Source organism: Oratosquilla oratoria, chromosome 34 (genome assembly GCF_046742065.1).
Source record: "Oratosquilla oratoria isolate Oo_2021 chromosome 34, ASM4674206v1, whole genome shotgun sequence".
NCBI classification, from domain to species: Eukaryota; Metazoa; Arthropoda; class Malacostraca; order Stomatopoda; family Squillidae; genus Oratosquilla; species Oratosquilla oratoria.
Genome location: NC_134810.1, coordinates 48,915,566 through 48,942,095, shown reverse-complemented (window position 1 = coordinate 48,942,095; position 26,530 = coordinate 48,915,566). Strand labels below are relative to the sequence as shown.

The 26,530-nt window shown below is 43.9% G+C and overlaps 1 protein-coding gene across 1 annotated transcript in view; it reads right to left on the bottom strand.

Annotated features, from left to right (window-relative positions):
• Window positions 1-1,163: 1,163 nt before the first annotated feature.
• The window catches only part of LOC143018303 (frizzled-10-like), a 163,277-nt gene continuing 137,910 nt past the window's right edge, over window positions 1,164-26,530 (bottom strand). The window contains exons 2-9 of the mRNA XM_076173661.1: window positions 20,902-21,612; window positions 9,750-9,904; window positions 8,846-8,957; window positions 8,300-8,473; window positions 7,673-7,865; window positions 7,023-7,454; window positions 6,479-6,588; window positions 1,164-5,245 (exon numbers count right to left, since the gene is read on the bottom strand). Coding sequence (XP_076029776.1) covers window positions 4,883-5,245; window positions 6,479-6,588; window positions 7,023-7,454; window positions 7,673-7,865; window positions 8,300-8,473; window positions 8,846-8,957; window positions 9,750-9,904; window positions 20,902-21,612 — 2,250 coding nt within the window. The 3' untranslated portion in view covers window positions 1,164-4,882. The remainder of the gene's footprint in view (window positions 5,246-6,478; window positions 6,589-7,022; window positions 7,455-7,672; window positions 7,866-8,299; window positions 8,474-8,845; window positions 8,958-9,749; window positions 9,905-20,901; window positions 21,613-26,530) is intronic.

Here is a 26,530-nt window from a genome sequence, read left to right as displayed (position 1 = left end):
ACGTTCGCGCCGACAGCTCTCCAAGCTTTGTCACGTGACCCACGTGACAGTATAATATTATCTGGAGCAGCACCCCCACTGATTTTAGCTACAAGCCGCCACTCAATCCGTTCGAATTATTTTGTGACAATTTTAGTTTACAATAATCATATACATAAAGCAAAATGCGCTTTCCTACTTATAAGAGGGCTGGCCAAATGTTAGATTATGCGATGAAACAAATTTATGTCATTGTGTTGTATCCGTAGTTAGACCCGACTGGATTTTATTAATCCGAAGGAAAATTGGCCCTCGCCCCTTACCCCTTCCCCAAAGGTTTCATAAAGATCTAAAAAAATTCTTTAAGATTTTTATTCTTTTTTACACTAATTGCAGTTCTTAACCTAGAGTATATCTTACATCATATTTACACAATCATTATACAGATATTCGTTATACAGGAGTTTGTGTTGAGATCCCAAACATCGTTATAATGAACAACAGTGTCGCCCTTTAAGAATTAATTCTGGCCTTTTTTTTTTTTTTCTTGCTGGGTGTGGGGCAAGCTTGTGTCAGAAGGGAGTTTGTCAAAGACCGGGATCCCAGTTCGTCCCCAATGGTTCCATTCAGATGATTAAAATAGTCTGTCTTTAACCAGAATGAAATAAAATAAAACGTTTCACTGTATTGATCAGAAAACAAAACATCTGGGGGGGGAGGGGGAGGGGGAGAAGGTACTCGGAAGTTAGCACCCGCACTAGGAAGTGGAAGCGGGCACCTTACAATATAACAATGTACAATATGTATCCAAAAACGTTCAGAACGTATACAAAAACATTCATTACATACCCAAAAACGTTCAGAACGTATATAATAGCGTTCAATACATATTCAAAAACGTTCAGAACATATACAATAACGTTCAATACATATTCAAAACGTTCAGAACGTTTACAATAACGTTCAATACATACTCAAAAACGTTCAGAACGTTTACAATAACGTTCAATACATTCATAAAGGTTCAGAACGTATACAATAACGTTCAATACACATTTAAAACGTTCAGAACGTTACAATAACGTTCAATACATTCAAAAACGTTTAGAACGTTTACAATAACGTTCCATACATATTCAAAAACGTTCAGAACGTATACAATAACGTTTAATGTATATTCAAAACAACGTTCAGAACGTAGAAAACAATGTTCAATACGTATACAACATTCAGAACGTAAACATCGTTCAAAATTAAAACAAACGCTCATAACGGAGCGCATGAGATTTTTCTGCCTTGCACAAGAACGTTCAGAACATACACAAGAACGTTTGATACGTAACGTTCAGAACGTATATAACGCTTAAGACATACAACAACGTTCAATATGCATACAAAAGCATTCAGAATGTATTCAACAACGTTCAACTCTCAATAACATACATTCTTTAACCACGTTGAACTGTGGTGCACAACAAATTTGAGTCGGATTATAGATATATATGTATATAAAAGTCATCTCCAAGCCATAAATATATAACAGCGTATTTATAGATATGCATATATTTATGTATATATATACTTTTTCATTAATGTAAAACATCACTGGGTTTGTCTAAAAATGGTTCTCAACCTTGGGGCATGGCCTGCTGCTGTTACAAATTATACATTTCTATACAATGTGAAGTTAGCTCAGTTGTACACCCACTGCTTACGTCAAGCAAGTGTTCCTGAATCCTGATGTAATGCTATAGCGATTTCACTTCATAAAAAAGGACATCAGAAGGACCTTAGTAACTACCGACCGATTAGCTTGCTATCAGATGTATATATTCTCCAAAACTAAGTCAAGTTTTAGATGGAAACCAACTGAGAGAACAGGCAGGCTTTAGAAGCGGATAGTCGACTCTAGACCATTTACAGGCGATGAACCAACTAATCGAGAAAACGACAGAATACAATATACCTCTTTGTTTAGCTTTTGTAGATTACGGTCTTTGACTCGGTAGAACAAATAGCAATACTAAACTCGCTACGCAAGCAGGGTACAAACAGATCATGAGGGTTCTAGAAAAAATTTATGTGAACGGTACCGCTGTAATTCGACTACATGGATTCAGAAAAGATCAAGATCGAGAAAACAGTACGACAAGGCGATACAATTTCACCCAAATTATTTACAGCTTGCCTGGAAGAGATTTTCAGAAGGCTCAGTTGGGAAGAGAAAAGTTTGAAGATTAATGGCGAATGTTTTAACCACCTAAGATTTGCGGATGACATTATTCTTATTTCAGTAACAGCAGAAGACTTGCAAGATATGCTGAGTGATCTAAACAAGGAAAGTCTCAAAGTAGGTTTAAAATGAATATGAGTAAAACCAAAGTAATGTTCAACACGAAAGGCGAGATAGGGAAGTTTGCAGGAGTAACGTGGCAGAGGTTAGAGCGGCCGTGTGAATCATGGAATACTTTGACGGAGGCCTTTGTTCAACAGTGGACTCAGATTGGCTGATTTGATTTTATATAATGTGAGGAATCTGAACACAAAAATATCTTGGCAGAAGAAATATAAGATAATTTTGAATGCCAACTTTGTCTTCATCTTCTATCATTATCATTATTTTATTTTTGGGGGGTGACGGGCGGGGGGGATTGTTCAGGAGTAAAATGAAAGGGAGCTACACGAAAGTTGAGAACCAACGGTCTAGATTGTCTTGGGGTAGAGAACTGCAGGCAATATCGCATAATTACGATCATCGTATCCCATGTCGAAAACTTGCGATCATAACAGGCGATATCATTAAGTTGTAGTCAAAACATGCTATGTTGTAAAATTGTGATAATAGCATGTTATGGACAAAATTTATAATCATAGGTTGCGATGTCGTAAAATTGCGTTCTGGGTTCTGGAAATACATCGTTGTAATTATTTACATCTGGGATGATGCGAATCCAGGAAGTGATCAGGTGGTGCTGCTGCAATGTACAGACCCCCTTGCCAATTCTCATTCACTAAAAATCACTAAAAGTGACTGTCTTTTACATGTAATATCACACTAAGAGTCGTCGTAATACTGTAAAATGAGAGCAGTAAGTCCCAGTTCAACACTTGCTCTTCACATACATTTTCTTTCTTCACCTTTATCTTTCCTCCACTTCATGCTTCCGGTGCTTTTTTTTTTTTTTTTTTTTGTCTTTTTTCACTCTTTTTCTTCTTCGTCCATCTTTTGTTTTTTCTTCGCCTTCTCCGACACAAATTGACTGCCCAGATTCTTGTACAGTTTTCTTCACTTCTAAGCGAACAAGGACTCGACAAGTTTGGTGCATTTCGTCTCTCCATTAACATGTTTGATTATTTTGTCTTTACTTTGATTAAATTACAAATCTGAAAACCACGAGTTTCCTTCAGCTGAATATAAACAAAAGCAACGTTGCCACGAAACAGATGTAAACAAAAGCAACGTGCCACGAAACCAATGTAAACAAAAGCAATATGCCACGTGACAAATGTAAACAAAAGCAACGTTGCTTTGCAGTGAATAAAAAAGATCACGTAACAAATGTAAACAAAGTTTTGCAACAAAGCAAATATAAACTAGGGAGACCCCTGTCAACTCAGATTTGAAGGAGACTGTAAATAAAACATCGCTTTAAAAAAAAGTAATATTGCAGACACGAATTTTTTTCTTTCCTCAATCAGATTCCTTCAGGGAAGAGATTATCAATCTTGTTAAATCTAGTCACATAGTTGTGTGTGTGTGTGTGTGTATCCATCTATGTACAGAAACCTATCGTACCGCAGAAATATATTTTTCAGTTTTCTATATACAACCTCGTACGCCGCCATATCTGCGTACAAACATAAATAACTCAAGGAAAAGTGTTGTTGACCGACCCCCAACGATTCTAGTCGCCTTCTTCCCCAGGCCCCAACGGAAGACCTTCCCTGCCTTGGAAGAGCCTTCTTCAGGAGATCCTGCCGCCGCCGGTCCCGAGTTGGTTCAATATGATCCAAAGGATTTCAAGGGCTGAAAACAAGGTTTCTCTCCAGGTTTTGTCTTATTCTCGTCCTCGCCTCCCCTGACTAGTTCCTAGTTTACCGGTACTTAGCCACTTCACGGCGATCAGTCAGCTAGATGCTCTGTTTTCCGCCATATTTCTTTTATTCATTAATTTTATTTTTAAGTTCATGGAAGCCCTTCTTTGGTTAAAATGTTTAGCTTATTTTCAATATCCATGTCGCTATTTTCTGGTGTGTGTGTGTGTGTGTGTATATATATATGTATCATTCTGGTTGGCGTCAAGGCTTTACCCTTTTTCTTCTGGTTGTCTCTCCATGATTTGAATCAGGTGGGAGTTGCCTGTGAGGTCAGATCTCAAGTCTTATTTTGGGCCCCATTTTTTTTTTTTTTTTCTTTCACCCGAAGAAGTCTCCTGTTCTACCAGTGATTGAGCCCCCCTCCCCCCCCCGATACAAAAATCGATTCATTTTATTTTGACGACCTCCACGCGACTTAATCCACCTTAAGAGACCTTCTGGCGTGAAGTAGAATGAACTCTGTCAAGTACGTCATTTGGCTGAAGGGGAGGAGGGGGACCTATCTCGACCTCGACACCTCGTCCTCAACCTCCTCTTCATCCTGACCCCTGACTCTTTGTAAAAATCTTATTTTCTTTCTTCATTTTTCTCTTCTTTAGTCTCGTGTTCATTTTTTTTTTCTCCACCTTCTTCTTCTTCCTGTTTCTTGTCGGCAGGAGGAAGAAGACGAGAAATTCTACTGTAGGGACCTTAAGTCAGGATCCAAACTCCTCTCGAACAGCAGCAGCAGCAGCAGGAGCGACGACGAAGACGAAGACGACGACGACGACGACGACGACGATGGCGGAGGCGGCAAAGCTGAGGCTCAGACCTGCGACAGGTGCACGGCGACCCCGGACTGCGCATGCGCGTAGCCCGGCTGCTGCTGCTGCTGGAGCTGCTGTTGACTCCCATTCGTAACTTTGGTTCCTCTCGCGGGAGCTCCTCTTCCTCCTCGCCCTGCTCCTCCTCCTCCTCCTCCTCCGACAGCGCCTTCGGTAGCAGAGTGGTACACATGGCCGTCCTTCGTCTTCTTCTTCTTATTGCCGCGGGCGGCGCCTCCGCTCCCGACCATCATGCCGCAGCCGCCCTCGCCCGCAGCCACGATACCCGTCTGGTCGCTGGAGCGGTTGCGGCAGCGGCGGCGCCTCCAGCATAACCTGCCGAGGAACCTTTGCCACAACACCACCTGGTGGGGGAAAATACTTATCTAGTGTCTGTACTTATTTATTTCCTTAATTTACTATTTGTTCATTTATCAATCTATTTTGCTTATTTTTCTAGGATCCCTTCAAGAGGAACCATCTTACACTCCCGAGGACAAAATATTCAAATGCCAAAATGGACATGGAAAAAATATATACATGCATGCACACACAAAATAAAGGAAAGCCCTAGTCATCCCTGTCATAGACTACTGCTCACAACTTTGGGCTCCAAACAAACAGCAAGGCCACATCATGAAGCTGGAGGCTCTGCAGAGAACCTTGACCTCAACAATCAAAAGAACTCCAGCTCACCAAGATGTGGACAAACACAATTACTAGGAAAAACTGGCTGAAAATGAACTCTACTCAATAGAGAGGAGACTAGAGATATCTGATAACATGCACATGGAAAATCCTAGAAGGCCAGATCACTCCACCCAAAAGAGAACCTATTAAACCAGTAAAGACCCATATCACCCCAGAAGAAAATGGAAACGGAAGAAAATGCACCCAATTGGCCATCAGTGCCCGCTAAAAGTCAGGACGCTCCAACACAACAGCATCTCAAGAAAGGGGGCCCGACTGTTCAATCACTTACCTAAACACCTACGGAACATTACATGGGTTAAAACGGAAGTTTTCAAAAGGGAACTTGACAAATTCCTGTCAACCCTACCAGATCAGCCGGGCATCCCAGGTCATACAGCATCACGTCCAGCAAATTCCAACTCCATTATTAATAGACCAGCTGGACTACAAACAACAAACTGAAAGTTGGCGGCTACGCCGTGGCGGCCTTGCCTCAAGTTCCATTGAAGAGCAACACCCCCTTGAAGCAGAAGCGCTTTAAGGTAAATTCAAGGCAAGGTAAGAAATATACGAGAAAAAACGTTCTCTTCGCATATACCGGTATCACAGAAAACGAATAAGAGAATTTGTTTTAGAGGGTAACTATAAAATACGGCACTATCTCGGCCACTTCTTCCTATCAATGCATGTTTGTGTAGTATGCTAGATCCCTGCCTCATAGCACGAAAGACCTGGGCTCAACACCCAATACGTACAACTCTCCTGCAGGAAGCCAGAAGACACTCAAAACTCTCCTGAAGGAGGACAGGAAGCAGCAACTATAATTATGTCCTGCGGCACAGCAGGGGTCCTGCTGGAGACCAACAGACACCCAATACCGTCCAGAAGAAGAAGAAGAGACTTACCGTTTTGGAGGACCAGATCCACATGCCGGAGGTGATGCCCACCACGAGGGACATGAAGATCTTGAGCATGAAGATTTCCACCGAAGGGATGCTGCTCTCCAAGGGACACACTGCAAGCAAGGAGGAAGAATCTTGAAGATGGGGGCGCCTTCAAGACAAGGTGACAGAACGACGTCTTGTTTGCATACATAATTGTGGTGCCACCTCTCTCCCTCTCCCTTTCGTGTGCACGCACACACACACACACACACACACACACACACACACTCATAATATCTCTCAAACTATCTAAATAAGGTAAATACTCGTCTCTTTTTCGTTACATTTTCATAATATTCTTCTTTACCCCATCTCTATCTCTCTGCACAGTCTGATCTAACCTCGTTTCACATGATCAATGTCACTTTGAATAAATTGATACAGTTCAGATTTTTCACAAGAGATAACTGCAACGTGCAAAAAATTGGCCAAAATGAGCGAATGGTCAAAAAAGTAAGAATAATAAAACAAATGATTGGATAAACGAAAAAGAAATGAAGCTCACCTGTGATTCCTTTTCGTCCTTGACCCGCCGACACAAGTCCACTTCCTCCTCCTCCTCCTCCCCCTCCTGCTGCACCCCCTCCATCCCCCGCCCCCCTTCCTCCGGCGCCCGCTCCACCGTTGTTGGCCATCCCCCCGACACCAAGACCACCTGCTCCTCCTCCTCCTCCTCCTCCTCCTCCTACTCCCCCACCGGGGCCTCCGACGGCGCCTCCAGTTCCTCCGGTCATTTGGCAGACCCTGGAAAGGATGGAGGCCATATGCACCCAGTGGTGTTTGTTGACCAGCTCGTAAACGCTGCAGGCGATGACGCAGACGGCGGGGACCGTGTACAGCACCGAGAAGACCCCGATGCGGACCATCAGCTTCTCCAGCTTGGCGATGTTGGTGGCCAGGCGGGAGGACGCCATCGACAGCGGTGACGAACTTCCTCCTGCAGAAGTTAAGAGAGAGGAAAACAAGGAGGTGAGTTTGTTGGGTCGTTGGTCTTCTCAAGAAGAACAAGAAGAAGAAGAAAGTCCTTTCTTCTTTACCGGGAGTGGAAGGAAGAGGCAACAGGTAGGAGGCCCTTTGGCCCGCCATGAAACCACAATAGACAGAGATATACAAAAAATATACTCATCAGTTGGTACTGTGGTCATGCAGACATACCTTTCCGCCCGACACTGTGGTCCGCTTCACTTCTGATGGCACTGCGGATCTTGAAGAGCGCCACGAAGCCCAGGATGATGAAGAGGGTGCCGAGGCCCAGCAGGAGGGACAGGGGCGTCACCACGAAGCCCACGTGCGCCCACCACGAGAAGTTCCCGACATAACAAAGCCCTGTGAGCTCGTCTCCGTCCACCTGCAGGAGGCGCAGAAGAAGAGGTAAGTGCTATTACTTCGTCGGTGATAACCAGCGCTTCTATCCTCTTGGATCAATATCGCGCCGAAGGAGAGATACTGGGATGGCTCGTCATCCATGAGGAGCTAAGATGAGAGGGAGGAAGGGCAAGGGGGAAACAGCAGAAAGAGACAATGAAAAGTGATCTGCATTCTTTAATGAGTTAAGATTCTTTTATAACCATAGGTGAATGATGTGTGACTCTGAGTGTCGCCAAAGTCTCTTGCAGGGGATCCACGGCTCCCAGGTCATCGGCAACGGCCACCGGGGACGACGCCCATGCAGGAGGTGGTCACTCAAGTAAGAAATATATAATTTTCTTTGCTCTTGTCAGTGCGGGGCAGTGTGCACTGATATGTCGCAGTCTCGACAACCAGAAGGTTCCGTCCCCTCACCTGTCTGAGCGTGAGTATGGTGATGGTGGCTGCGGCAGGAAGCCCCCAGGCGGCTGCGTGGAAGAAGGAGGCGTAGGCCTGCAGGGCCTCAGGAGACCACTTCTTCCCCGCCGACAGGAACCACGTCAGCGTCAGCACCACCCACCAGATGCACGACGACAGCCCGAAGTAGTACTAAAGGAGGAGGAGGAACCACGCATGAAATATAATTTTCCTGAAGAGGGAACACCTATATATGTAATTTGTTTCCCCTAAAGGAAGACCTACACATGGAATCCTTTACCCCTGAAGAAGGGAGATCTACATATGAAATCCCTACTCCTGAAGAAGGGATACTCATAGATGTAATCTCTTTCTCCTGAGGAAGGAAGAACTACACATAAATTCCCTCACTCCTGAAGAAGGGAGACCTCACACATGGAATATATTCAACCGTAAGGCGCACTTGACGACTGATAGCTTCATTCTTCTATCTGCCGTCAGGAGGCGATTTTACTCAAGTAAATATAAACATCAACACACCTCCCGCCCCACCCTTCGTCTCACCTGCAGAATGAAGGTGACGATACAACCTGATGAATCGAGTCCTTTGACCATAAGGTGCGACACCCCCGAGGGCGAGGTGCTGCAGGAGAGGGCCTCAGAGGGCACGACCAACCTGCCGAAGGCGTGGACGAAGTTCAAAGTCAGTTCGGGATCAAACATCAAGGGAAACGGTGCTCTTTTATGTGAAAAAACTGATTTTGAGGTTTGTAGAAGTGATCAGAGTAAGCACAAGTGTGCGCACATACACACATACACAGTGGCTTATTAGTAACCGACCCAGACCACAAGGTCTCCTCAAAAGTCTCAGGAGACGATAAGCAGGTTATATATTATTACTTTATGGTTCAATAACATGCAGCCTGTTGAGCAGGGAAGGGGAAGGCGGGATATAGGGGTGAAAGGAGAATGGATGTGTATAGATGGAAGGGAATGGATGGGGGATAGGTGGGGTTAGGTTACGTGTGAATGATATTTTGACGCATCCCGAAGAGATTTCTCTCCGTCTTCTCTTTTTCTGCATGAGGGGGCGGGAAGGGGGGGGGGCGCACATTAAGTGAAGCTACATTGCTTCTGACCCCCCAGGGCAGTGGGCGGGATAAAGGGATGATCCGTCATCCATGAGGAGCTAAGATGAGTGGGAGGAAAGGGAGGTGGGTGGGAATGGAATGGGTGGAGACGAAATGGGTGAGGGTGGGTTATGTGCCTTTTGACTTTGGCTACCTCCCTGGTAAGGGGGTTGAAAAAGCCCTTGGTATGTAGATAGATAACGGTAACTGTAATGATAACTTTTATCATTATTATATAATTTCTATTATCAATACGATTAGCAACATTATTAGCATCATCACTATAATAATACAAAAAAGATGTAGTAAATAAGGGAGTCAGGGGGTTGAAGACGCACCTGCTGAGGTAGGCGAGGCAATAGAGGAGGTAGCACATGGAGAGGTAGATGATGGTCCGCTCCGGGTAGCGGAAACGCGCTGGCTCCAGCCAGAATGTGAGGACGGTGAAGAGGGTCGAGGCCAGGCACAGAACGGCCCACACCAGCATCCACACCTGCAAAGACGGGGCGGGGCGGGCGGGACATTAGTTCAGTCATGTAAAACGCACACGCGCGCACGCTTCATAATTATGAAGATTATAATGGCAAGGATTATAATAACGGTTGTGGTAATGATCATGGTAATATTATTACCTATCCCTGCCACGGGGAAACACACCTGGGTCTTATGCTTCCTATCTTTGTCGCAAAGGCCCTATCTAAATATCTCACTTGACTATCCCCTAGAGCCAAATTCTTATCTGTGGGCAGGGATCTAGCGACTGCCCTTTCCTTCTCTTGCATCTTCTTCATTTCTTCTTGTAGACCCGCGAGAGCTTGAAAAGAATTCCTGCATTCAAGCGGGCCTGGTGAGGGCTTTTTACCATATCTCCGTGGTTTTTTTTTCATGTTTTGGGCCTTCTAGCGAAGAACTCGATTCTCCTCTATAAGGCCCTCAACAGTCTTCTCTAAGGATAAAAGCCTACTACGTAGAGATTGTACCCCTTCTGCGCTGATCACTGACACAAAACCACTTGCCATCTCACTGTCTGAAGCAGCTACCCCAGTGTGACCTCAACTGAGTGACGCCTACTGCTCAACGACTTGAAGATTTGAATCTTAGTCCTCCTACATAAATAACGACAATGCCATGTACTCTGGCTGAGAGAGTCCATAACATTATGGGCAATGCCAATCGTTCGAAGTACTTACTGATATGGCCCACCAATGTTACGCACACTATATGCGTGTATGCTGTGCGCGTATTGTATCAAAGGTCCTTTCCCCATTATGAGGGGGATAGCCGTGTCAAAACTCTTCACATACAACTGAAACCCATCAACACCCGTCCCATCACAGCACTTCAATGGATAAAGGTTCATCCCTTCCTTCCCCCGGCACATCGCTCGGATCGAGAGCGATGCAGCGAAGTGTGTGTGTGTGTGTGTGTGTGTGTGTATATGTATATATATATATATATATATATATATATATGTCTTGTTAAAGACAAATGCTAAGTCAGTTTCAACTATCTTCTGAGTTGTTTTTTCCATTCTTCTTATATGTTTCTTATAGCCCAGGGGTAGATTAAGCACAAGTCTACCGAGATCTATGGTATATTGACACTAATTATATAAATACAATCGCAAGCTTTCGGTTGTTACATACAACCATCTTCAAGCAGATAAGATGACAGGAAAAGGGCCATGTCAGTTATGCTAAGGGGGTTACAAGATGACAAGGCTTTATGGTTCCAGTGAGGTGGAATTAGGAGAGGTTCGAGTAAGATCATAATGGCGGAGGGGGGAGCTGGGCAGTGAGGTGGAATTATGAGAGGTTCGAGTCAGATCATAATGACGGGGGGGAGGGGTGAGCTGGACAAGTCCGTTGATGTTATATGTCATATTGTCGAGGGGAATTTTGTCCTGGTGTGACGGATTCTTAGTTTAAGAGCAAGGTGCCTAATGTGTTTGTTTGTATGTTGATGATTGGTGTGTGTTGTGAAATGTAGACTTTCTCCAGGATGTGTAGTTTTTTGTGATTGTTACAGTGTTTGAGTATTTTGGTATTGTTAACTAGGTCTTGTCTTGTTAGATTTCTGTTGTGATAGCGAGTCATATGTTTCCGTATGCTACCATCGCGGGCATGCATTGTGAGCCTTCGGCTAAGTGAAGTAGTGGTAATACCAATATAATGCATGTTAGGTAGAAGTTTACAACCTTCTTCGGGGCAGGAGTATTGGTATACCACATTCGCTTGCTTTAGGGTGTTGTTATCTTTTGTCAGGTTATTCTTTATGAACAGGCTAGAGACGGTTGTGTTTTTGTAGTATATAATTATGGCTATTTTTTCTTGTAGGTTGATACATGTGACATTCCTTGTGATAATTTCTTTTAAGACCCTTTCGTCAGTTTTATATGCGGGTGTCATTTGATTCTTAAAGAAAATTTTGTGTATAGTCTGTGTGGGTTTTTATTCCTGTTGAGTTTGGGTACGTGTCAGAAAGATGTTGATTTCTTTGTCTATGATAGTGTTTGATTAATTGTTGTTGATGAGTATCTGTTTTAGTCTCAAGAGTTCTGTGTGAAGTAAGTTCCAAGAAGAACAGTTACGAAAGGCACGTCTTAAATATGCTCGAATGACCCTCAGCTTATACCTATCGGGGCATTCACTGTCGGCATTCATGCATCGTCCTATGTCTGTGTCCTTCCTTTACACTTTAGTTTCATGTCGGTCATTTCGGGAATTCACTAGGACGTCGAGGAAGGGGATTAGTGTCAATATACCATGAATCTCGGTAGACTTGTGTTTAATCTACCCCTGGACTATAAGAAACATATAAGAAGAACGGAAAAAAACAACTAAGAAGATAGTTGAAACTGACTTAGCATTGGTCTTTAACAAGACATGTCTACAAGAAAATTTACTGCCAAAATATACCAATATATATATATGTGTGTGTGTGTGTGTGTGTGTGTGTGTGTGTGTGTGTGTGTGTGTGTGTGTGTGTGTGTGTGTGTGTGTGTGTGTGTTATATATATATATAACGAGCATTTAGTGTTTTCAATCCTAAGATTTTTTTTTTTTTTTTTCATAGTTTCCGGGTCAGTTTGTCTGCGCGTGCACTTGAGCCTCCTCGCAGCCTCCAGCTGCTGCTCCTTTATTAAAGCGGATCTGGCACTCACTGGCACAGGCACTCGCTCGCTCTCTCCCGGTAAAGCCAACCCCATCATACAGTTGTCGGCACTTGTGCAGGTGTCGAACACTACTGGCTCACCTGAATAGATGCATCATTTTTTTCTCATATTAGGAAGATAACAATGGTCAAAAGTGCCTTTTACTGATAGTCCTTACTGAAATTCTAACATGTGTGTGTGTGTGTGTGTGTGTGTGTGTGTGTGTGTGTGTGTGTGTGTGTGTGTGTGTGTGTGTGTGTGTGTGTGTGTGTGTGTGTGTGTGTGTGTGTGTGCGTGTGCGTGTGTGTAGCATGAGTAGAGCAGTGGCAAGTGTTCCTGCATCAAAAAGAGAGAGCGAGAGAGAGAGAGAAAGGGAGGAATGACACTTAAGCAAATGGAGAGAAAATCGAGGAAGGAAAGAAAATGAAAACGATGTCGAAAGGATAGAGAGAGCCAAAATCCTTTCAGCAGTCAAGACGGAGTAGGAGGAAGAGAAAAGAACAAAAGGAGAGAAAAAAGGAGAGGGAAGGGAAGTGAAAGAGGAAGCGGTAGAGGAGAAGAGGGATTAAGAGGAGAAAGAGGAGGAGGAGGCGGTAGAGAAGGAGGTGGTGAAGGAGGAGCATGTGGAGGAGGAGGAGGTGGAGGAAAAATGTAATGAAACGTCAGATACCGATGGAAAGGTTTTAGCGTTGATCGCTCCCCATTTCATGAATTCAATTCCCCCCCCCTTCTCCCCAAGGAGGCCTCCTCATCCTCATCCCTTACCCCAACCCACACAGTCTGCCGACTTATCGAAATCTAAATATTCATATATATATATATATATATATATATATATATATATATGATATATATATATATATATATATATATATATATATATATATATATATATATATATATATGATATATCATATCAAGTCGGCCATCCTGAGTCCACTGCTGAACAAAGGTATCTTTTACAGCATTTCATGACTCACATGACCGCGCCAACCTCTGCTACGTCACTCCTGCAAACTCCCTCTTCCACGCTTCCCATCTCGCGGCGTCCACTCGGTAACACTTTTGCCCCATCGCTCATCAGCCGTTCGCGCTAACCTAACCTGCCTAATACCACTTCCTCTCTTTTACCACCTCCACAATATTACACTCTAGTCTGCTCTCTCATCCAACTTGCTCTCCTTCTGTCTTTCAGCGTTATTCCCATCAATGATCTCTCCATTCTCCTCTGTGCAGTCCTTAGTTTTGTCTCTATTGCCCTCGTCAGTTTCCAAGTCTCACACCCATAGATTATTGCTGACAGAATGCACTTAGGTGGTTAAAATATTTGCCATTAACCTTCAAACCTTTTCTCTTCTGAAAATCTCTTCAAAGCAAGCTGTAAAGAATTTGGGTGAAATTGCATTGCCTTGCCGTAATCCTTTCTCGATCCTGATCTTTTCTGTATCTTTATGTGGTCGAATTACAGCGGTACCTTTCGCATAAATCTTTTCAAGAGCCCTCACGATCTGTTCGTTTGTACCCTACTTGCGTAGCGAGTTTATTATTGCTATTCTACCAAGTCAAAGACCTTCTCGTAATTTACAAAAGCTAAACAAACAGGTTTATAATATTCTGTCGTTTTCTCGATTAGTTAGTTCATCGCTTGTAAATGGTGTAGATTTGAATATCCGCTTTTGAACACTGTCTGTTATCTCGGTTAGTTTCCAAGAGCCCTCAAGATCTGTTCGTTTGTACCCTACTTCCGTAGCGAGTTTAGTCAAAGGCCTTCTTGTAATTTACAAAAGCTAAACAAACAGGTATATTATATTCTGTCGTTTTCTCGATTAATAGGTTCATCGCCTGCAAACGGTCTAGAGTCGAATATCCGCTTTTAAAGCCTGCCTGTTATTTCGGTTGATTTCAATATAAAACTTGATTTAGTCTATTTGTAAGGATCTTGGAGAATGTATACATTTGATAGCAAACTAATCGGTCGGTAGTTACTAAGGTTCTTCTGGTTTCATTTCTGATGAAGCAAAATCACTATAGCACTGCACCAGGATTCAAGAACGCTTTCTTGACGTAAGCACTGGGTGTACAACTGAGCTAACTTGATATAAAATTCTTTCCCTGTGTCTTTCAAAAGACCTATCCCCAGGTGTTTTTTCCTCGTTTCATATTTTTAGAGCAAACTCTACTTCTGGTACAGTGCTAACGTTTACAGATGAATTTGTTGACTCAACTACAAGTAAAGCTCTTTGTAAAATTCTTCTACTCTTTTTTCCTTCTTGTCTCTGCATTTAATGATCTATCCATTTTTATTTCTCAAACATATGATTTGCTGTCTTCCCAAAGCATGTCTGCGTCGGTCCCTTTAATATTTCTACCTTTCCGAATAGTTTCCTCTATTTCATCCACGTTTCTCTTTCTTTTCTCTGATCTCTGCCTTTTGTTGATAAGCTTGTTTAGTTCTACTATCTATATTTCGTCTCTTCTACTTTTAATCTGCATGGTATTTCTTTAATTAGGTCATTTGGCTTTGGGGTATTTGTTTTCACTAGTACTTTTTGTACTTTATACTTTCTCTGCCGATTCCCTAATGATATTCACTAAATTCAAATTCATGTCTTCCACGGTGTCCTCGTTAGTTCTTAGAGCTCGAATCTATTTTCACTTTGTAACTGAAATCTTTTATTATTATCCTTAACCTTTGCAAGGCTTATTTTCTTTTTTAAGGCTAGTTCATTTCTATCGGCTCTGAAAGTTAATTTAGCTGTGCAACCTACCATTCTATGGTCACTACCTATGTTGACTTTATGACCGTAACATTGTCAACACTTTTGCTCTCATCTCCTAATATAAAGTCTACTTCGTTCTTTTTTGTTTCATTTGGACTTCTCCAGGTCCATTTACGACATACACACTTTTGGAAGAAAGTATTCATTGTTCTCATGTTGCAGTTCTCTGCAAAACTGACTAACATCTCGCCTATTATTTCTTTCGCTTTAGCATTAAAGTTGACTATTACCAACGTGTATTTACTTTTTTCTTGATCCGTTACCTGACTTAAATCATACACTTGAACTATTTTTAGAGTGTACCTTTTTCACAGCCTAATCTGATATACGGAATTTGATTACGTTACCAGCAACCTCTCGGTTTATCAAGAATCCTACTCCACTATATATCTTTCTTACAGTAATAAATTCTTCTAGTACACTCTCAAAACAAACAACAAAATATATAAATATTTCGAAAATCCTGTGAGTGAGAATGTGTGTGTGTGTGTGTGTGTGTGTGTGTGTGTGTGTGTGTGTGTGTGTGTGTGTGTGTGTGTGTGTGTGTGTGTGTGTGTGTGTGTGTGTGTGGACACGCGCACGTCAATGCGCGAACTCCTGCAAGCACACTTTATCATGCTTGTTTGTGCAAAAGTTCATGCATGCATGAATGCATGCATGACTAAGTGCAGCCGGGCGCGCCTGAGAGCCCGAAGAAGCGCACGTGCGGCGCGTAATGGCGTGCACGTGCATGGGCGTGTGCGTGCGTGTCTACGACGAGCTGTTTATGTCTTATTTTGAAGCGGAGCGCGTTTACAGTGCAACGAACAGCAATGCATGACGACACAAGGTCTTTCTGTCCATAACAACGTCGGATGAATTAAATGAATATGCAAATAGATATTTAGATAAATAAATGAATAAATAAACATAACACAATAGAAATAAAAAGAGACAATAAAATATGAAAAACATATAAATAAAAAATGGAATATGTAAAAAAAAAAAAAAAATCCCATGCGATTTTATTGAGTGAGGTCAACGGTGGGTACCACTACAATGCGGGTTGCCTGCATCTGCGCTCCAGTCCCCTTGTTGTGTTTCTAATTAGTTCTATCCGTCTTACAATGACGTCCTTGTTAGAGTCTTTGCTGTGTGCCATTGTTTTGTGACTCAGAACTCCTAATTGGCCTTCTCGCGCGCTGTGCGGGGTGCCTGCTTGCTGCGACCGCCGCTGCGCCCCCAACGACACCCACCCCTTGGCAGGAGGATGTTGGTGCAATTGGGGTAACCCTTTAACACCCCCACCCCACCCCCCAGTAAGCCCGCGTTACTATTATTATTATTATTTGTGATTCCTTGTCCACTCTCTTCGAAGATAGTACGATTGATCACACCCAGTACAGGGGATTTTGTAGACAATGCTATTTTCAGTTTTAAAGTCTGTTGTTTTGTTTGTTATTATTTTTCCTATTCTCTGTCCTGTGTTTGTAATTATTTTAATGTGGTTTGGTCTATGTATTTTCTTATTTTTGTGACTGCTGTGGAGTTTGGGATTACTAATATATTGTTCTTATTATTTTCTTCTTTTTCTATGTTACTTGTTGTCCTTTCCATTATCTCTTGTGCTTTCGTTTTTGACTGTATAATAAATATCTTAGGATATTTTAATTTTTGAAATATTGAAACTATGTGTTTAGACACAACAATCATTAGAACAGATTCCGGCCCAAAATATAAGGCACATAGACAAAACAGGACACCTACCGATTTGGAAAGACAGAAATATTACACCAAGGACTCAACAAGAAAATGAGAAAAGTTATAGAAGCTGCAGAAATCAGTATTAATAATTCTAATCATAACCGAGGAGGATTTATCACACGGTCTCTCCCAGCAGCTTCACTGGCAATGATTGGAGGAGACGAAAGAGAAGGTGCTAACAACGCACGTAAAATATATTTAAACTGTGTAACTATCGTCTAGATGTAGTACCTTGAAAAAGACAAGAGTGTCGAAACGTCGGTAATAAAACTCAAAGTTCTTATCGTGTTTCTGTTTCCTCTCTGTCCTCAAATTTGTCACGATGAATAATCATACATACACACACATATATATATATATATATATACATGCATATACCAAGGTTTTTTCCCCTTTACAAGGGAGGTAGCCAAAAAGGAAAAGGCATAAAATCATTCCCACCCATTCCATCTCTGAATACACTCCGCACCCCTCCACCCTCCCTCTCATCTTAGCACATGTCATCCCTGCACCTGGGTCAGAAGCAGTGTCGCAAGACACAGCACATCCACAGCAAGGCCGCTTCATTAAATCTGCCCATCTTCCCTTTACTGTCTTCTCTTCCATTATCATCTCTCCATCTGCACCTTTTACCCTTTCTTCTCTACTTGATTCGCCTCCTCTTCCTCTCTTAATTTCTTTCCAAAACATCTTTTTATTACTTTCAAAATTTTCTGTCATACTCTTACCCCATTTCACATCTGCTCTCCTCTTTGCCTCCTTTACCTTTTGCTTTATATCTCTTTTCTTTTCTTTGTACCTCTCATATGACTCCCTCGTCCTATTTTGTAACCAATCTGTGAAAGCTCGCTTCTTCTCTTCTACAACCTTCTTTGTTTCCTCATCCCACCATTCACTACCCTTTCTTCTATTTCCTTCTGTCCTTCTTGTTCCACACACCATCTTTGCACACTTTGTGACTCCCTCCTTGAACCATCCCCATTCCTCCTCCACACCTAGCTCTACTCTATCCTTCACTCCCTCCCACTCCTTTAGCTTCTTCTTGTACTCCTTCTCCTTTTCCTTTTCATTTAAAGAGTTCACTCTAAGCACCTCCCTACCTTTTGTCCCTTTCCTCTTCCTCCATCTATCCTCCACTCTCAACTTACCTTCCACCAAAAAATGATATGATATTCCCCCACCCTCTCCCCTTAGCACATGTACATCCTTAACTCTTCCTATCATAATCCTATTTACCACTACATAGTCCATTAACGCTCTATCTACCACCCTTCCCTCCACCACCCTCTCCCATGTATACTTATGCTTGACTTTCTTCCGAAACACTGTATTTGCCATCATCAACTCTCTTTCTAGACACATTTCCACCATCAACTCTCCACTACGATTTTTTCCTGGAACTCCACATTTCCCAACCACTCCATCAATTGGATCCTTTCCTACCCTAGCATTAAGGTCTCCCAGTACTATAACATTGATATTTCTCCCTAAATCCTCTATGCACTCATTTAAATCTACCCAAAAAGCCTCCCTTTATTCTACGCTCTTCTCACTGTCAGGCCCATATGCACTTACAAAGACCCACATCTCCTTTCCCAGTTTCACCTTCATCCACATTATCCTTGAGGAAACCTCCTTCCACTCCACTACACGTTTACCTATCTCTTCATTTACTAGTATAGCCACCCCTTCCCTACCTCGCCCTCTCTTCACTCCTGATAACCTCCCACTTACACTCCCAAACTTACACTCGCCCTTCCCTTTCAGCTTAGTTTCACTCAAAGCCAACACATCCATCTTTCTTCTCACAATCATACTACCTATCTCTTCCCTTTTACTCTCATCTGTACCACATCCACGCACATTAAAAGACCCAAACCTTAGGGTGCTGGTCGGAAAACTCCCAGACCCCCTTATGCCTTTGCTTTTTCTTTTAGGAATGTCCCCTGTGGGGCTACAAGGAGAAGGATGCCTAGTCCCAATCCCCGTCCCTTTCTTCTCGCCTCTTACGATCCAAGTGGAATTACTTGGTGGCAGTATTCTTTTCCCCCACCACAGGGAAGGTAGGCGAAAAAGGAAATGAATATTCAGAGAAATTGTACAGGACAGTAACAAGGGGTTGGGGACAGCATAACAGAGGGACAGTCGTAGTATAAAAGTGTCATCATTTCTCTATGAACAGAGTTTTCCTCTATCACAGCCAAAATGATGTGTGGCTCTGGTCCGTAGGGGCGCCCCATATAGACCCTAAAGTATCAACTGCATGCCACTTTGCCACAATAACATGCAGCCAATACCCCAGACGGGGTATATATATATATATATATATATATATATATATATATATATATAAATATTTATATATATGTATATATATATATATATATATATATATATATGTATATATATATATATATGTACATATTATATATTTTAAGCACACGTCAGCTTATGTTCTCGGTTGTGGTTGTGGCAGACGTAAATGATAGAGGAGGACGAAGAATTAGGAAAAATAATTTAGTTAATTGGGACCCAAATTGGATTCCTCCAGGTATGGAATAGGCTATTAGCAGCATTGTGTGCCAACAACCACGGGGGGAAGGTCAACGAGCGAGCCTTCACCCTCTTCTCCTCTCTCCTTCTATCCTTCTCTGTCTTCCCCCCCCCTCTCTAACCGTTTCTCTCTTTCTCTGTTTCTCTAGACCTGTCTCTACTTCTCTCTTCTTGCATGTGTGTTTGTTTGAGTGTATATGTGTTTGTTTGCGTGTGTGTGTGTGTGTAAGTGCGTGTGTGTGGGTGTTTGTGCATGCGTAAGTGCGGGTGTATGTGCGTGTGGGTGCATGAGCAAGTGCGCGCGCGCGTGTTGTACGTATATGCGTATACTAATAACAATGAGTAAACAAAAAGCTCTACACAGCTGCACACACACAAACTGATCAGCTGCACAGATGCGAAGAGCAGCATCAGCTCTTGATGAGCGCACACCCGCACATGTCCGCTCGCTCGGGGCAGGCGCAGGCGCAGGCGCACCAGGCCGTGCCTGCCGCCAACGACCGGGATAATAAACACATCAAAGTTTATTGACCGTAAAAATCAAGCTTGATGTAAACGGAAAAGAAATTGAAATATCAACTCGAAATGCATAACTTGAAGTTGAGCTATAAAAAGAGACAGAGAGAGAGAGAGGGAGAGAGAGAAACTAACTACACACTAATATATTAAATATCATTAAATATCTAAATGTTAGTAATACTAAACGATTCAATTCCAATAAAGCTATCATCTGATACAATGTTTACCTTCAGCTAAATGAAATAAATTATATATATATATATATATAAAATGCCGAAAATATAAAAAATATGACAACAAATAACAAAAACCTAGACTCTAATTTGGCACTGTGGCGTGTTGGTTCCTATCTCTAGTCCCAATAGACGGACCAAAGTTCATCTCCTCCCTTCTTCCCTGCAGCAGCAGCAGCTTCCTGCGACAGCTCCCTTCCCATGTTATTCCAGGCACATAAGGCAAAGGTGACAGAAACTAAACACTTCCTGGCGCGAACACCTCACTTTCAAATGAAAGGATAACCAACAACTGCACAGAAGCCCCTCCCCCTAGTAAACACATGATTGGTTGGCGGTCAGAAAGTGAATGATGACATGTCGCTGACAGAACTATTATGGGTCAGCGAACTGCGAGAGGCGGATCTTACATTGAATCGGGGGCGGGGCTTCCGCGCAAACTTCCCCCTAAGGAACCTGGATCTGCTAACTCACTCGCGTCACCGAACTCAAATCCCCGAGCGCTCACCTCGGCGAACTCCTTGTCGGCGGCCTTGAAGAGGACGTCCCGGCCGCAGCGGGGGGCGCACACCCCTTCCTCCCGGGTCGGGATCCAGACGTAGGGTTCGAAGCACCTGCCCAGGGGCTTACTGGCCCCGAGCCCAACGCCGGGGGCGGCCAGCCCAAACTCCTCCCCGAGGCCCAGACCTCCTCCTCCTCCTACTCCTCCCTCTGAAGGAGATCGACCTCCGCCGTCTGGAGCTTTCCCTCCTCCCGCGGAGAGAACCCAGGACGGGTCGCCTCCTCCTCCTCCTCCTCCGCCTCCACTTTCTCCTCCACCTTCTCCCTCATTCCCCCCACCTCCATCACCTCCTCTGCTTCGTCCTCCTCCTCCTCCTCCGCCGCCTTCCAATGGTGCCTCTCCTCGACCAACGCCTCCACCTAAGCCAATGGGCCCGGAGGAGGTAGCCGGGGTGGAGGAGGTGATGTTGGGAGGCTCCATGCAGAGGCCCTCTTCGTCCCTGGTCGGGAGGCGGCTGCAGTCCAGGAGGGCGGGCCACTCGTAGTGGAATTTCTCGAGGACCGGGAGGCAGTGGCGGCGAACCTCCTCGCAGATGCTCCTGCAGGAGGGGATAGGCACGTCCACGACCTCGGTGCACATCGGGGCGTAGACGGAGCACAGGAAGAAGCGGAGGTGCTTCGAGCAGTTGATGTCTACCAGGGGACGGTACTCGTGCACCTGCAGGGGGGGAAACACAAAAAATATAATATTTACTGTATGACATATACATAATATATGCTGTATGACATATACATAACATATACTGTATGACATATGCATAACCTACGCTGTACATGTACATTATATATGGTGTATAACATACATATCATACACGGCATAACATATACATAATATACGTTGCATGACATATTCATAACACATACATAACATATGCCGTATAACATATAAGTTATGTTATATAACATATGCTATATAACGTATACATGACATATCCAGTATAACTGTTATACTGCACAACATATACATAACATACGCTGTATAACATATACATAACGTATATTGTATAACATGAATGACATATTCTGTATAACATATATATAATGTGTAACATATACATAGCATATGCATATCATATACAATTTATACATGACACGTGTCGTATAAAATATACTGTAAGTGTACTACTTATAATGAATCACACCTGTTCAGAAGGGTACGTGTGTGAGCAGTCAATCACTTACCTAAATGAATAAGTGAACACCTTAATAAAAACGCACCAAAATCTTTACTCTGATGCAGCCTACAACATGAAAGCTGGAAATTCGCAAATGTTGACAGCTGCACTAATGATGACAGTTGCAAAATGGCTTTGCACAGAAAGTGGAACAAAAAACAACAAAACAACAACGAAAGAGGCAAAATAAGAAATGTTGTATACATATTTCCCCAATTGTGTGTGTGTGTGTGTGTGTGTGTGTGTGTGTGTGTGTGTGTGTGTGTGTGTGTGTGTGTGTGTGTGTGTGTGTGTGTGTGTGTGTGTGTGTGTGTGTGTGCGCGTGTATGCCCTACTACAACACATCCTTCACACACCTATCACATTCTATCCAACGCCAGACGAGATTGTTGTATTGAGCTTCGGCTGCCACAACCTAACTTGGCGCGCGCAAACCAAACGTGCTGACAATCAAGAGCTGACAATGACAGCGGAAGTGCCCCTCGCCCACCCCCACCCTGGATAGCGAGCGAGCGACCGACAGAGAGGGAGACGGAAGGAGAGGAAGGTAGCAAGCTCATAGCGAGAAGTGACACTCAAGAGTGACGTCCGGAGACCAAGAGCGAGCGTGCCTGCCTGTCACGGGGTGCAGAGGTCACTTCAGCTGATGGCTGGTCGTCGTCGTCGTCGTCTTCTCAACCCTTTCTTCTGGAACAGTGCCATCCAGTACGGAAGGGGTTAGAGTTGGGTTAGGTAACGTATGATCTGTAAGCTTATCTTAAACTCCCTTCCAAGTGGTGAGAGGGTTAGGATGAGGGTCAAGTGCGTTACCTGCCACACCACCACGATCCCCGGCCCCAGCTGGGTAATTAGGCGGGTCAACCGAGCAGCTAATGAAGGCAGGCAAACAGACAGCCAAGAGCTGCTCTCTGCAAAGGCACTAACAATGGAATGAAACCAACTACATGGGAGGAGGAGGAATGGGTGAGGGAGGGCTGTCTTTCACACAATTCGTTTCAGGTCCATCCTTGGGTGATTTAAATCGCCTGGCGGCGGCGGCGGCGGCGGCGGCGGCAGCCCGATTACAGACATATGGGAACACCCCCCCACCCTCTATGTGTGAAATTCATCGTGTTAAACTTTACATGTTTCATTGTGGCTAACTTCTCTGGAGTACATAGAATAGATGTCTTACCGACAGGAAGAGGATCACAGAAGCGCTGGTGACGCTTGAGAGGGCACGACGAGTATCTCATTCCGTGTGAGGAAGGCGATAAGAGCTAAGACAACTCAAGACAATACAAGATAAGACAGGACAAGGTAATGCGAGGCAAGAAAAGACGAGAGAGAAGAGAAGAGAAGAGAATATAAGGCAAGAGAAACAAGATAACACAAGAGAGGGCAAGAGAGGGCAAGATAAGACACGACAAGAGAGGACAAGACAAAACGAAGGCCTTTCTTCTCAAGTTAGGCTTTGAGTTTGACTACCGTGGCCAGGCGATTTCATGCACTTCCCCCACGCCCACATTATGTCTGACTTAGATTATTTTTTTCTGGCTGCCGTCGCATGATTGCATTCCGCCCACAGATGTTCCCATGGATGAAGGCACCCTCGCCCCCGCTGTGACCATTCCCGGTGTGACGTCACACCACGTACGAGGGCGGCGGCGGCGGCGTGCGACAGCTCCGAGGGCTCTTCATTGCAAGGGGGCAACATCCTTTGCAACATTCCTCCACGTTTCATTCAGGACCGCCGGACGGCATGACGTTGACGTATACGACTGCGGCATGAAGTTGACGTAGGTGGCTGCTAAAGTATAACGCTAACGTTATATGCTGCTGCAACATGACAGTGACGGTCTATCAGGCTGCAGCATAAAGCTGATGCATGAAACATGACGCTGACATACACAACGACAGCATGACAATGACGCATACACGGTTCTTGCAATATAATGCTGATGACATATGCAGCTGCAGCATGACAACGACGCATAGGGCTCCTGCGGCATGACGTTGACGTAGCCGCAACCGCAAGTTAACCCTCTCTGTGCATCTCTCATCCTTTAGCGTTTATGCCAGCTGCCCCCACCCCATATTATTGAGAGAGAGAGAGAGAGAGAAAGGGGGGGGGGGGGCAGGTAGGTAGCCCAGAGCGCAGCGGTCCAGTAGGCGTCAAACCGCAGCAGTTGCCGCAGCGCCGCGCCGCCGCCAAGCGCAAACGACGACTCCTTCCTTCCTTCCTTCCGGTCTGAAGGTCATGACGCTGAATGGAATCTTCTGACGGCAGCCAGATAAGTATCCCATCAGGCACTTATGTTTATGTATGTATATATGTATTTATGTATGCAATGTATGTATTTGTATGTATGTATATGTACTTATGTATGCAATGTATGTATTTTCGTATGCATGTATGTATTTATGCATGTATCCGTGCATGCATATATGTATGTATGTATGTATGTATGTATGCACGTAGCAGTTTATGTGAGTCATCATGCTTTTGGACACGTGCAGAACACGTGATGGACATATATAACCATTCCGGATGAGAGCTCAGACCTCCTATTATCCGATTTATGAGAAACACCTTACACACACAGCACACACTCATCCCCTTGCTCAAACGGGACAGTAACGGCTTACAGTTTTATAGAAGATTTCTCACCCTGAGCGGGGTACTGCGATCTCGGACCTGAAGCGTGAGTACCCCAAATGGCAAAAGGGAATCTTAACTACCTGACGCACAACCGGCATAAACTACAGAACTACTACATATATTTGTACAGCCTACAAACGAACTTAGCGCCCCAACTGTACAAGGCGTCCTTCCAACATGCACACTGTACAGTTTGCTGCAAGTCTAAAACGTCTCATCTTCAACGCAAATTGCATCAAGGAGAGCCCCTATTCGCTGCCGCCCGCCTTACATTAACGATATTTCGTGTATGAAATCGCGGATTGACAAGATCATTACACTATTTTCCTGTCGATCTGTTTGTATAAGTGTACATGAATATGTGTATGTAGGTGTGATTCACCATGGTCTTGGATCACGAGTTGGACTCGTGATCGACAGATATTTCCCTCCCGGAAGAGAGCTCATATATGACCGATCTATGGGTAATGCTGAGACTTTACACACACACACACACACACACCAACTCCCCGCCCACGAGAGTTGGAGTAACACTGCGCAACGAAGCGATACTGATATTATTTCAGCCCTGGGCGGGAGTCGAATCCGGACCGCCGTAGCGATAAGCTCGAACTCTAACCACAGCGCCACGAGGTAGGGAGGTGTGTGTGTGTGTGTGTGTGTGTGTGTGTGTGTGTGTGTGTGTGTGTGTGTGTGTGTGTGTGTGTGTGTGTGTGTGTGTACGTACATGTATTTGAGGAAAAATATAGAATGAAACACACAACTACAAACACACCCACACAACGAGAGGAAGAAAAAAAGAATGATAGAGAGAAGGGGAGAGATGAGGTGCTGTTCGTCCCTATTCACAAAGAGAGAGAGAGAGGGGGGGGAGAAGCTTCATTGCCGAAGTGAGGCTGCCGGCCCCACCTCCTCCTCCTCCTCCTCCCCCCCCTCCCTCCCTACCCTACTATGCTTAATTAAGTCCGTCACACTCCTGGCGGCTCTGGCAGACCCGAGTTCGATCCCCGGCTTCGGACGCCACACAAGGCGCTTCAGTTTAAATGGTTTCTGTCTGTCTGTATGACTAGCTGCACTTGGCCCTCCCGGTCTGGAGCCGCGGTCGACCCTTCGGGTTGTCACACCTTCAAAAATAGGGTCGCTCTAACCTTCACTATTCGTGAGGGTTAAGGACACACACACACACACACACACACACACACACACACACACACACACACACATCCACATATATGCTGTAAACACAAATACGAATACACACACATATTTCAAACACACACACAATGTATATATATATATATATTGTCAGTGTATTTGGGCAGGAGTTTTTCTCTAATGCATGTTTCATTAAAAGTGATGGCTAGTTGTGCATTAATAATTTTCTTAATGGTATTTTCCATATACCTTATTAAGGATTTGTTTTCCTTAGGAAGGAAATTTATGACTTGGCTGTATGTAGTCATATTAGCTAGATCGCGATTTCGGGTTCAAGACCCTTCTTCAGTAGCTATAGGGATAAGAATTAATCCGAAGATTCTAGTAAAGATCTAAGTTTTATACTAGAGTTACTATACTTGCTAATCACTGGGGGAGGTCACCTGGTATTACGGGCAGGGACGAAATGTCACGTGCGCTAGGGAGCCTCCGGGTTTGTGTTGTGGCGGAATGTGGCGTTTTGTCTCGTAGTTGGACGAGTGGCGTTTTGTCTCGTATTGGCGTTTGTGGTGTTATGTCTCATGTTTTTATTTGTAACGGTTTGT